We start from the raw sequence: 13889 nt of genomic DNA, 5'->3' as shown, positions 1-13889 counted from the left end.
AAAAAAAAAAACATTACTAACATTTTTTTTAACTTTACAAGTATAGATACAATTAAAAGCAAAACATATGAGAATAAATAGTATTAAATCAAAATAATTTAGGATTTAAGTCCTTAGCCTTAAACTTTCCCTGTAGTACAAACACCTCATTGGCAACATAAAATTTATATATATGTGGTTAAAATATGTTGTTAGTCCTTATACTTCTATAAAACTTAAGATTTAATCCTTATATTTTAAAAATTATAAAATTCAAGTACTGTAAACTTTAAATTTTAAAATCCTAATACAATTATCATCATCATTGGTAATTTCCATAAGAATTTATCAACTTCAACATGTTTTATTTTTCATCAATTACATATTAGGTCATATAAAGGTAACCTAATTAATATATTAAGTTGATAAATTTTTTAAAAGATACTAATAATATTAATGATTGAATTCAGATTTTTAAATGAAACATTAATTTTAACAATCTAATTATAGGTTTTGATTACATCGAGTGTGTTTTTTAAACAATATCTAAAACTACCCATAACTCCTTTCCAACCCATAAATAAAAAGATAATGTGTTTTAATGCACTCAAATTCATGTATTTTTATATTAACAATAATACTTATATTAATCGAACTAAGACTCTATCGATATTTTAAAAATATTAAATATTAAATTTTTGTTGGTAAATGATATGATAAGATGGAGAGGGCCAGGAAAATGGGCTAAATAGAAGAAAGCAGGCTGACCCGACCATGTAACATAAAAGCATCGCAATCCGTGTCTCTTTGAAAAACGCAATGCCTAAACAAAGGAAACAAACGTAATTAACGGCTTTTCTTCTTTCCTTTTTTTCTTTTTAGTTACAGTTCCAATAACCACATTCAAATAATTATTAAAAAGTTAATCAATTCTTCTAATACACTCATAATTACAACATAAATTTATACTATTTTATCGTATTTAATCTCATCGTCATTGTTATTACACTAGGCTCAGATACTTGAATCCATACATAATATCTATTACTTCAATCCCTCACCGGTGATTATTTGATAGTTTTTAGCTTAATGGTTGATTTCATTATTATCAGTAGGGTTTCATGGATATATGAATGGATTCTTGTTTCTGGGGAACATTTTGACTTTTAATACAGAAAAATGAAAAGAAAAGAAAAGAAAAGAAAAGAAAAGAAAGAAAGAAAGAAAGAAAGAAAGAGAAAAAGAACCAAAAGAGATTCCTCAACGAGGAAGGCGAAAAACAAAAGAAAGCAAAACGCTACACCAAAGTATCTTTCTTTCTATGCTTTTGCTTTACAAAGGTCAGCAATGCAGCCGAGAGAGGCTCTTGAGTCAGGCTTTGACATGGAAATGCCCAAACCCCAATTTTTTTTTCTCCTTCCTTCTCTTTTACTCAACCCTAAACCTACGTGTGTTTTCTCTTTCTTTTATGCTTAAAGTTCAAAGAAAACAGCTCAATCCAAATCCTCCTGCTTTTTTTCTTTTCTTTTCAAGTTCATAGGTTGGTTGGCCCTAACCCAGAATCAAATGCACTGTCCAGTTCCAAGAGTCAACTTCTACTAGATTTTTGGTTAAATTTTGCTATTAGTCCTTGTATTATGTATGAATTATAGATTTAGTTTTTATTCTTTTAGAATTGGTCAGTTTTAGTCCCATACTTTTTTGAACTTTAGAATTTGAGTTTTGACCCAAATGTTAGTGACTAAATCCGCTTTGATTAAAATCTGTAATTGTGGTCATGCATATAAAGTTGTAGATTTAGTTTTTACCTTCCAATTCCATCAGTTTTAGTTAATTAGAACTAGAATTTAAAAATTTAAAAATATATGAATTAAAAACAATTAAATTAAAGTATAAGGACTTAATCAAGATAATTTAACCTAGAATTTTTTTTTGTTTCATTTGCTGTCTCTCTCTTTATCTCTTTACCCGTGTGTATGTATGTGTGTGAGGTGAGTGAGGCTTCACTTTCACTCCTGTTTCTTTGGTTAAAAGTATAAAAAAAATCTTTGCTTTGCTTCGTTATGCTCGCTCCTTGTCTTATAGTGTGTCAACGCTTACAAAAAGAGCAACAGCCACCCCCTCAACGGAAGTTTCCTCCCCTCCCCTCCCTCTAAAAATACCCCCTTTTACTTTGTTTATCTTTACTGTTGCTTTCTCTTTTTTAGGCTTTGCTTTAGGGTCTGTTTCAACTCTTTAAAACCCACAAAAGTCACACCAAGGTTCACTTAATGCTCTCCTTCCACCCGCTTGCAATCTCTCTTACACTCTCATCTCAGGTACTTCCCCTCTCATTCCAACCTTATTTCTTTAATGGGTTACGTTTTATCTTTTGTTACAATTTAAAGAAAAAAACTTTTTTTTTTTAGTTTTTTGAGTTTTCCCACTTCAATTGATGGATACCCAATCTTCTTTTCAAGAATTTAGAAGTGAAAATCAAGTGGAGCTTTGAAACAATGACTTTTTTATGGTCTTTTTTTGTTCTTACCCAAGTGGTATGGTGGTGTTGTTATCACTTCTTTAATGTTAGCACTATTTTCAGCGCTTCATTACAGTACCTTTTTGATAGGAACTAAATTTTCGGTTTTAATACGAGAAAATAGGAACAAAACTAGAGTCTCTTAGTGCTTTTTATCATGTGTGTGGACCTTTAATGGCTAACGTGTTAGTTAGGTTGTCAAATTTTGCCTAATCTTTATAATTAACGATGTGATATTCAAGCCCTCATTTGCCTTGTTACATTTATTCTCTAAAATGGTGATTGATTAGGATAACTTTTCTTTTTTTGCTTTTGATTCCTTTGTTTAATGGTATAATTTGATAATCTATTGTTGATTGCAGTTAATTTTCTGAAATAATGGAGATTGGTAATGGCTGCATTTCAAAGAAGAGAAAGTTAGTTGAAGAAGGGTCCTTGGATGAGCTTAATGAAGACCTTTTAGAAAGGGTACTCTCATGGCTGCCAACTTCAACGTTGTTTCGCCTCGGTTCAGTGTGCAAGAGATGGAAATCAATGGCGGATTCTCAAAGTTTCAAGCTTGCTTGCTCAAGGATTCCTTCAAGGGATCCATGGTTTTACATGGTGGACGCCGATCTTAATCGATCGATTGTCTTTGATTCCGCCAAGAGTAGTTGGAAAAGACTCAACCATCCGTCTCTACTATTGCGTGATCATAACCGCGACTCCATCCCGGTTGCAGCGTCCGGTGGCCTTGTTTGTTTTAGAAACATGTCTGGTGGTTACATCGTATGCAATCCCGTGACTGGATCTTGTCGCGAACTGCCTCCTGTGGATCCGGGTCAGTCCCTTCTTGCTATTGCAATGAATGCATATTCCAACTACCATGGTTCATATAAGCTAGTTTTGGTATCTGGTGATCTTCCAAAACTTTCGTTTAAAGTTTATAACTCGATTACCAATTGCTGGGAAGAAGAGATTATGTTGAGAAGAAACGCCGATGATTGTACCAAATCCAACGACAACGATGATGATGCCGTTTACTTCCTTAGTACAGCCGGAAACGTAGTGGTAACCAACATGCAAAGAAGCCCTTCCAAGCAATATTCATCAGTGTTTACACTTAAAGATGGTGAAGAGATTGTTTATTTCCTCACCTCCTCAGGCAGAGTAATTGCTTGCAATCTTACCCAAAAGTGTTTCTCCGAATACCCAAGACTGTTGCCGGTCTTCTCTGAGTACTCCATCGATGTGGTGGAGTGTAAAGGAGAGATGTTGGTCGTAGTGTTATCCGAATTCTTCGAAAGTGCTAGCCTTAGGGTATGGCAATGTGATCCAAAAACGAAGACATGGAATCAGATTGCAGTGATGCCGCCTGCAATGTCACACGAGTTTTACGACAAGAAGTTGGACATAAACTGTGTTGGTGCTGGTGATCAGATCTTTATCTGCTTAAGCTCTGCTGAGCTTTGCAGCTATGTTCTGTACAATTTCGTGACGAACCGATGGGTGGAATTGCCCGAATGCTCGGTGAACGGTGAATCGTTGGAGTTCATGTCTGCGTTGTCGTTTGAGCCGAGGATTGAGGCTTCGGTATGAAAAAAACAATGGTGTGAATTGTAAGCAATGGTTTAAAAGGACATTGCTTCATTTTATTTTGTTATTTCTAGTATTCATTGAGTATTTGTTCTGTTATTTGAATTGTTTAAGCAGATTAGCCCACAAAAGTTGGCATACAATCATATTATGATGTAATTTGTTGAATGTATTCATGAGATTATGCTTTGAGACTATTATTGGTTTCATCATTCAGTTGGAATTTCATGGTATAAAATTTCAAGAGTTTTTTCAAAAAGTCCTCAACAAATATTTTATTATTAAAATAATAATAAATTGGATATCTAATAAATCTAAAATCAGAACTAAATTGATAGAATATGTAAATATTGAGAGTAAATTTATTAATTTTTAGAATTAGAACTAGAATTATGTAACCATGAAGTCCTATTATCCCAACAATAAATAAATAAAATCAATTGAAAAGGACTAAATTACTTTAATTTCTTTTAATAAAATTAATTTGTTCAATATCAAAATTTAGAGGGACTATAGAAATGTTTTACCAAAATGTTTGTAAGTACCCATTAATCCGACCCACACTGAGCCCAATTGTTTATCTTCAAGGCCCATTGCCTCATACAATTAAATTAAGGTTAAACTATACATATAGTCTCTACTTTTCGATAATTAAGAATTCAATCCCTATATTTCTGTTTCTAGGAATTTACATTACATTTAATTATTAATATTGATAATTTTTTTGTTAAGTTTAAATTAATTACATTTTTTTAATTATACAACTATTAAATAAACAGTTTTTATAATGTTATTTGAACATAAATTAAAATATCAAATCAATAGAAATATCAAATCAAAAATATTTTGAAGTGATTAAATCAAAATTCGATATAAATCGATTAAAAACTAAATGAATCCATAGTGGAAACAATTTTGAAAATATTGGTTTACTAATTTCAAAATGTGAACATATTAAAATAAAAAAGAAATAACAATACAATGTTTTCTTCATTTCTTTCTTTTAAAATATAAAACATTAGACTACACAATTTCAACACTTTTTTCATACAATTAAATTCATCGAGAAAAGTTTCCAGAAACCATGAAACAAAGATATGCCAATTTTCCAATCGTTCTCCCGCCCCCCTTTCTTCTGAAAATATAAACCAACTAGAGAATGATAAACACAAAAAGATCATAATTATTATCAACCAGCGGCCATTCAAGTAAATCTAAGCTCTCACAGGGTATCTATCAATGCAATCAAGCCATGGGTTATCCCTTGAAGGCTTCCTCACACGACGCATGGATCGCCAAACCACACTGTTGCATTTAAACCCAGAACCGAATGCTATTTGCCAGATCCTATCCCCTCTTTTAACCCTTTCTTTAGCTTCCAAATAAGCCAATTCGTACCATATGCTGCTGCTCGATGTGTTGCCGAATCGGTGTAAGGTCATCCTCGATGCTTCCATGTTGTTTTCGCTGAGTTCCAAGTTCTTTTGCAGCTCGTCTAGCACCGTCTTGCTTGCGGCGTGGACGCAGAAGTGTTCGAAGGCGAGCTTGTAGTCGGGGATGTATGGCTTCGACGACGGTGATAGGGAGGTTTTGGATTTATCGCCGCCGAAGAAATGGCGCCAAATAAGGGTGGCGAAGAAGAAGAGTTGTTCGGAGAAGGGGAGGACGAGTGGACCCAATGTTGTGATGTTGGTTTTGAGGGCGTCGCCGCCGATTTCCATTAGGTCTTTGCTGACTTTAAGACCTTTGAAACCTTGTTCATCTTCTTCCTGGTAGATTGACCTGATCCAAATGTTTATCCAAAATAAATAATATTTTGAATAAAATATTTATTATATTATAATAAATACTGGAAAAGTTAAAATTTTCTCCAAGTATTCCAAGTAATTCTTTAAATAAAATTAGTATATAAGTATGAATTTCACAAATATTTAAGGATCTCATAAATGTAGTTATTAATGTATTTTATTATATTATAATTTTGCTTAAATTAATTTATATTTATATTTACTACAATAATTATAATATTAAAATATTTATATCTTGTTTTGCATTTATTTAACCATCTACCAAGCTATACATTGTAACGTTAGCTGTAATTAATCCCGCATGAACAGGTAAACAGGGAAACAAACCTGAAACTCCGGTCATCGGCACCTTTATGCGTCCGTACAAGGTGTTCAAGACGATACTTAGCACGGCGGTAGTCACGACGGCGGTTAGACAAAAGCACAGCGGAGCATCCCATCCTGAAAAAACAATTCGGAACAAGCATGGACCGGTCCCGTCCAGGGTACCAATTATAACCCACCATTTCAGTGCTCACCACCACCGCATAGTTATTCGGGTTAGCTTGCAACATATCTCGAGCCAAATCCACCGCAATAATCCCCGCACTGCACCCCATCCCGCCGAGGTTGTAGCTCAAAATATTACCTCTCATCTTATAATGGTTGATGATCATCGCCGAGAGGGACGGAGTCGGGTTGAATATGCTACAGTTCACAACGAGGACCCCAACATCCTTGGGTCGGATCCTGGTTTTCTCAAAGAGCTCATCCAAGGCACCAAACATCACAGTCGACGCCTCGAGACGGCCTTCTTTCATTGTGGCACAGTTTTCTTTAGACATAATCACCTTCGGAACATATGTTTCGTCCCCAATCCCTGAAGATTTCAGTATCTTTTTCTGGAATTCAAGACTCGCTTCATCGAACTTGCCTGATGCTCTTGCAAGCTCAATGAACTGATCTTTCGTCACCTAAAAATGGAAAAAAAAAATTTAAGGCCAAATAGAGAAATATAGTTGACGAGATGCATGCATGAACATATGTTCATTATTGTTCATTATTTTTCACCTTTAAGTCATCGTGAGGACGATAACAAGCGAAATCAATTAGATAAATGGAACGAGGGCGTGACATGAAGTAAACGGAAACGGTGAACACAAAAACAGCGAAAAAAGACAGCACGGTGGCGAGATCATAACGAGCATCTTCCCAAAGCTTTTTCCAAAGCTCTTCCCTACTAAGACTACCCACTTCGGCACTAAAAACGAGTACCAAAACAGGTATGGTAGCCAAATATATACCATGGTTGATCAAATAATGGTACCCTAACTTCACATACTTCAAGTTAACTGACTGAAGAAAATCAGGTAGTCGTCTTCGAACCCGAACCGAGAACGTTAACGAACCGGCGTTCGGTCCCGATGATTCGATCCCACGGTTGACAATCTCAGTTGACAACAGATCTTGCTCATTTCTAGCCATATTAAAAGACCTGGTGTAACGGTGAAGAACCACCACCATACATACATATATATATAGAGAGAGGGATGCATTAATGTGGGATGAAAGGTGGTGGGTGGATATAGTTAATGTTTACACCAACTTGGACCGGTGGTAAGTAGTTGAAAGGTTTTGAAATCGCCATGAATTCTTTCATTAAATGAAATCTAGTCCAATTCAAAGGCAATAAAACAGGGTTTTTGTTTGGTTTATTACGATTACCAACTGGTAATACATGTATGTGTGATATAAAGTTGTTTGTGGAACCTACATTTTCTTGTGAATTTTTTTTTGGATATTCAGTCTTATCCTTTGCCTTCCATTTTGTTTTTGCACTCAAATAATGTGCAAAGACAAATAAACCCATAATTAAGATTGCATTGGAGGGAGTAGTTGGGAGGTTCTCCTTTTGGAGGTAGCAGCTGGCATAAGCTGTTTAAGCCTTAGTTGCACATATCTATAAAAATACATAACCACCATCTTTACTTGAAATAAATAGGTAGTAGTAAAGCAGCAGACTTAAAGGTCTAAACCACAAAGCACCACTTGCACACCGAATAGAGAAGGTTCTGGATTCTTTGGTTCAACATGTTGGGTTTGTGGAACAGGAAATCCTGCCCGATTTCAAGTTCAGGGTATGGTTCAGATTCAGGCAATCGGTTGGATTTCCATTAATAACCCACTGCATGGTTTTTTTTATTTGGTTAAAATGTATATGCCACAAAACTTAAACTATCCAATAAATTTCGAATTAAGATATTTTTTTCTCGAAAATGACTGCCGAGCAAGGTGTTGTGGATTTTCATTTTTTTGATTTTAGATATGAAACGGTTATAATAATTACTTGTCTTATCTCATTTTGTCCCATCTCATTATATTATATGAAATTATCATTTTATTTTTATATATAACGTATTAGAAGGGTAGAAATATAGTAACGTATTATAGAAAAAATTCATATATTTTATGTTCAAATTCTTTTAAAGAATTATCATTGAATCTTTACTTGAATTTAAAAGATTAGAAATATTAAAATAAATAGCAAAAATTAAATTGAAGTGAAGTGAAGTTGGATGGATGCGTGCAACATCTATAGAGGTGGTTATACATCCATAGTGGAGCATAACAGCCAACTATAGAACGATGGTGGATTTAGCAACATTCACCTTTGCCCTTGTCTTGCCCCATTGCCATCCCTAATGCAACTTAATAAATAAATATAAGGGATAATATTTAATGAATCGTTATTGTATGAGTCTTATGCACTATCAATGAATCATATTCAATCACCTCATCAATAAGTAAAATAAAAAATTTTGAGGACTTAAAATAAATCTTGATAAATTTATTTAAGTATAATTAAAATAATTTAAAGTATTATTTTCTCATCTCCTTCCTACTCAATGGACAAAATTGATAAGTTTCAGTTAAAGTTCTCTAAAATCTTAAAAAGAAAATCAATAATAAGAATAGTTTTTTTTTAAATAATCTTATTATAGGTTTTACTCATATCTTTTCTTTTTGACACAATACATAGAACTACCTATAGCTTTGATGTTCATGGTAAGTTTTATAATTATGATTGATCGTACTTGAAGACTAACTATTATCACGATAAAGGCAAGCGCACCTATTGAACAGTAGTATAGTTTATAGCAAGACCAGAATGTCGAACCCACAGCAACTAAAAGTACTAGAATTAACCTTCTTTTTATTATTTAGCCTAAAAATAAGGGGATTTGCTTTATCTAAACTAATTAACTAAACTAAGAATGCACAGGAAGTAAATTGGGGAAATACTTTTGGGAAAACTAATTGATTTAGACAATACCCAAGAAAGAATCCACCTAGACTTCACTTGTTATTTGATTCTGAATTAGACGATTTATTCACTTGACTTGATCCGTCGAAATCCCTAATTTATATTATTATCTCTCTCAAGACTAACAACGTCTAACCCTAGGTTGATTAATTGAAATCTCTTTCTAATTAAAACCCCTAGTGTTGCATTAACTCGATCTATGGATTCCCTTATTAGGTTTGACCTTAATCCGACAGATTTATGTCGCCCTATGTCTAAGGGTGCAATCAACTGCGCTTAATTATACTAGATATACTCTTAGGCAGGGACTTTTGCTCCTCTGAATAAGCACATCAACACTTGAATCAATATCCTGGAATATTAAAGCAAGAATTACGAACACATAATTAAGAACAAATCAAGTATTTATTATATAATTCAGAAAATAGTAATAAGATCCGTCTTAGGTTTCATCCCCCTTAGGTATTTAGGGGATTTAGTTCATATGTGTAAAAGATAACATCTCAGAAGAATAATAATAACAAAACATAAAGAAACCCAAAAACCCTGAAGAAAATTGAAGGGAGATATTCAGTCTTGAAGGAGAATCTGGCTTCTGAGATGGATCAGTCGGCTTTCTTCGAGTAATTTTTTCCCTCTCACTCCGTGTGTTTTCTTTAGGTGCCTCTTCGGGTGTTTATACAGACTTTAGAATGCTTCAAAACCTTCAAAAGTGACCTTTTTTGAGTAGAACTAGACTTGGGCTCGACAGGGACTCGCCCGTGTGACAGGCCCGTATGGGGTGGTTTAGGCCGTGTTAGAGTCTGCTAAATAGACACGGGCGTGTGGTCTACCCGTGTGAGGAAGTCCAGGCCGTGTTGATTTTCCATGTTGACCCATTTTCTCTGTTTTTGGCCCGTTTCTCGCTCTTTTTACTCTCCTATGCTCACTTAAGTATAAAACATAAAATTAAAGGATTAGGAGTATCAAATTTCACAAATCTAATGATAATTCATCCGAAAATGTACTAAGCATGAGATAAAAATATATATAAATTTCGACTTATCAAATCTCTTCTTAACCCATAAATAGGAGGATAATGCGCTTCAGTGCACTGAAACTCACATCCTCCTGCATTGACAACAATACACATACCAATTGAGTTAAGACTCAATTGACAATAATAGGAATATCTAATTACAAATAATCCATAAAAAAAATGTTGGGATAAACCTGATTTAAACAATGAACAAGTAAAACAACGAAGAGATTAAAAAGATCGAACACAAATATTTTACGTAGAAAAAACCTTCAAAAGAGGATAAAAACTATGGGTAAAGATAAATTCACTAAAACAACAGAAATGAATAGTACAAAACATGGAGATAAAACTAAACCCCTGAAACCCGAAATAAGAACCCTCATAACGTAAACACAAAATTCTCTGAAAGCTTATAAAAGCTAATATCTAAATGTGTAATGAGTTATCTTTTTAGGGTGGAAAAATGACTTATTTATAAGCTAAATTTGTAGGTAAAATAATATTAAAATAACCTCCACTAATCAGAGTTTAAGTGAGAAACTAAAAATAAAGTTTAATTGGGAGAACAAAAACTGAAAAGTACGAGCCATAACTCTACAAATCTCCACCTTAACTCGTATTTCTACAATGTTTCCTTTGCCAAAGCCCACCACGAGCTTATCTCAAACTATGCAGGATATTAACTGAGTCGAAGATGTGCTTAGAAGCTAGAAGTCTTCTAGTCTTCGACTTGTGCACTGCCAAATCAAAATTTACTCGGGTCTGATTTCCACTAATATAGTGCCTTATCTTTTCAAAACCTGCATCCAAAAAAGAACCTCTCTTATACGAAACAATCATACATTTTTCTATCCGATGACCAAGTTGTCTCTACTTCAAATGAGTCGACTTCAACTCCTTAACAGACGAGGGGCATCCTGTTTCACCGGTCACCATTGACCCTTCCAAAATATAAAGATTGTCAAATATTTTTATCTTTCATCAAAAAAAGATCCCCATAGGATACATTAACTCGATGTTAATTTTATAGCCCTTCAAATCCAAAATTTCCTAGGAGATGAGATTTTTCTTTAAATCAGACACATGCCTAACATCTGACAATGTCCTAATTATCTTATCGTACATCCTAATCTGAAAAGTATCAATATTGATTACCTTATTGGGTGAATCATTCCCCATGCCATAACTCCACTTTCAACCGAACTGCATGTAGAGAACCAATCCCTGTTGAGACACATGTGAAAAGAACACCCTAAACCTAAGATCCACTCGGACGTAAGCTCAGAGTTTTTACTTGTTGACACCAACAATGAATCATCACCCTTGTCATTAGCTAAATTAGCACCAGTTAAATCTTCCTTGTTGCTTTCAGCAGCCTTTTTATTTCACAGTTTGCAACAATATGCCTTGATGTGACTTCACTTCTTACAATAGCGACATCTCTTGTCTTGCTTCTTTGATGCTACCAATATCGAGACTTGCCTATCTGATTTCCTAGTCAAACCAAACTAATTGTTGTGTTTGTCATTACTCAACAGATGATCCTTCACATCTTCGAATGAGAGATTATCTTTGCCATAAATTAGGGTCTTTCTGAAAGAATTGTATGAATAAGGTAAATAGCACAATAATAATATAGCCTGATCTTCATCGTTAATCTGAACTTCAAAATTCTTTAAATCATTCAAATGAGTAATAAATTGACTGATGTGATATCTAAGGTGCTCACCTTCGTTCATGCGAAACGTGTACAACTATTGTTTCAGTACTAATCGATTAGTCAGATACTTTTTCGCTTAAAGGGTTTCTAACTTTTTCCATAAGGTGAATGTCATTTTCTCCATCAAAACCTCCTGCAACACATTATTTGTTAGACATAATTGAATTATGGATAAAGCCTTTTTTATCTAACCTATCCCATTTTGATTTATCCATGTCTGCAAGTTTCTCCACTGTAAGGACATTCTCAAGATTATTCTAAATCAAATTTGCCATTATCCAAACTTGTCACAGTTTGAAATTTGTGATGTCATTGAATTTATCAATATCAAATATTGTTGTTACCATTTCTCACCGGGTTGATTATAGAAATCAAACTAGTTCTAATACCAATTTATTGGGAATAAACCCAATTTAAGCAATAAACAAGTAAAATAATGAAGTGATTAAAAATATCGAACACAAATCTTTACGTGGAAAAACCTCTCCGAAGAGGATAAAAATCACGGGCAAAGATAATTTCACTAAAACGGCAAAAATGAATAGTACAAAAAATAGAGATAAACTAAACCCCAAAACCCAAAATAAGAACCCTCAAAACATAAATACAAAATTCTCTAAAAGCTTGTAAATACTAATACCTAAATGTGTAATGAGTTATCTTTCTAAGGTAGAAAAATAACCTATTTATAAGCTAAATTTGTAAGTTAAATAATTTTTTTTGAATATAGAGACTGGGCTTTTATTTATTGAGAATAATAAAAACAAAACCCAAAACAATTAACGTCTGAGCTTAGGACCATATGAAAAAACATAAATAAAAGAAAACTAGACTTACTTTTTAACTAAAGGAAGGAGCCCGAACATTGAAAAAAAACCAAAAAACAGAAAACTTAGTGCTCAAACTAAAATATCTGGAGAAAAAGTAAAACTAATTAATAAACCTAGTCAAATCAAAGATAGCCTAGCCAACATTACATCGATCTTCTCTTCCTGTCAATAGTCACATCGATTCCAAGATAACTTTTCTAAGATTTTCCAGATATCAGCTATTATGACTTCTCATTTCCCCATTTCAAAGCAAATCAATCTGGTTCTTCTCTCCATCTTCCTTCTGGATCTGTCGTGCTGTGACTCCTCCCTTTCCTCCCCAGGTATGATGCTTCCCTTTTCTCTAGTGCTCCTGTTGCTAGGTTATTTGCTTGAACATTCTCCGGTCTAGGAATAAACTGGAAAATAACATCTTGAAAACTGACTCTTTTGCTCTGAATATCTGGAATAATTGCTCCAAGAACGGATTTGTCTACTTTTTGCGATTTACATTTCTTAATAACTGTCTTCGAGTCTCCCTTTATTATTACTGAAGATAAACTCATTGATGTTACTAACTTGATGGCCTCTAACCCTGCAAGAGCTTCGGCTACGAATGAAGAGGAGATATTTTCATGGAGAGTCGTCTTTGAAGCTTTAAACATCCTCATCTGGTCCCGCACCACTACCCCTGAGGCCGATCGAAAATTTCTCCCATTGAAGGCTACATCAAACAGTACCTTTGATCTCAATGTCTCCTCTGTTTAACTATGGGTGTTTTCAGGAATAGAGGCAAGTTTCTTATCTCTGTAAGCTAAATAATATTAAAATAACATATGCTAATCAAAGTACCAAAATATAATTTAAGTAGAAGAAGAAAAGCCAAAAAAATACGAAGCATAACTCCATAAAACCCATGTGATTTATAGTTCACACATATAACTATTTTCTAAAATATTGGAAAAGAATCAATTAGAAGAGCCATACTTACTAAGTTTAGATCTCTATTAAAATAGCTTAACAATGATTAAAAATTAATGAAATAATTATATCTTTTCAAAAGAAATCCTAAAACCTAAAATCCCAAAACTATGTACGTGCTAAATCATGCTTGTCAATAAATACTTTCAACAAAAATTGAATTGCATAATGAAC

General features: G+C 33.8%; 2 protein-coding genes across 3 annotated transcripts; one reads left to right on the top strand and one right to left on the bottom strand.

Annotated features, from left to right (window-relative positions):
- The first annotated feature begins 1951 nt into the window (after window positions 1-1951).
- Window positions 1952-4331, top strand: LOC108461907 (F-box only protein 13-like). Of its 2 annotated transcripts, none has more exons than XM_017761885.2 (2): window positions 1952-2297; window positions 2860-4331. In XM_017761885.2, exon 2 carries the CDS (start codon window positions 2876-2878, stop codon window positions 4073-4075), a length of 1200 nt encoding a protein of 399 aa, XP_017617374.1. In that variant the 5' UTR covers window positions 1952-2297; window positions 2860-2875; the 3' UTR covers window positions 4076-4331. The 2 variants fall into 2 exon arrangements, with proteins under 2 accessions (XP_017617374.1, XP_052879713.1); XM_053023753.1 differs by having other exon boundaries at window positions 1952-2775.
- Window positions 4332-5056: 725 nt separating this feature from the next.
- Window positions 5057-7654, bottom strand: LOC108464129 (3-ketoacyl-CoA synthase 10). Its single transcript, XM_017764240.2, has 3 exons — window positions 6931-7654; window positions 6208-6833; window positions 5057-5854 (listed from the first exon to the last, which is right to left on the bottom strand). Exons 1-3 carry the CDS (start codon window positions 7381-7383, stop codon window positions 5287-5289), a joined length of 1647 nt encoding a protein of 548 aa, XP_017619729.1. The 5' UTR covers window positions 7384-7654; the 3' UTR covers window positions 5057-5286.
- Between the last annotated feature and the right edge of the window lie 6235 nt (window positions 7655-13889).

This window comes from Gossypium arboreum, chromosome 13 (assembly GCF_025698485.1).
Source record: "Gossypium arboreum isolate Shixiya-1 chromosome 13, ASM2569848v2, whole genome shotgun sequence".
In the NCBI taxonomy this organism is placed as follows: Eukaryota; Viridiplantae; Streptophyta; class Magnoliopsida; order Malvales; family Malvaceae; genus Gossypium; species Gossypium arboreum.
Note: the sequence above shows the minus strand (reverse complement) of the source record. Positions and strands in the feature narration are given on the sequence as shown.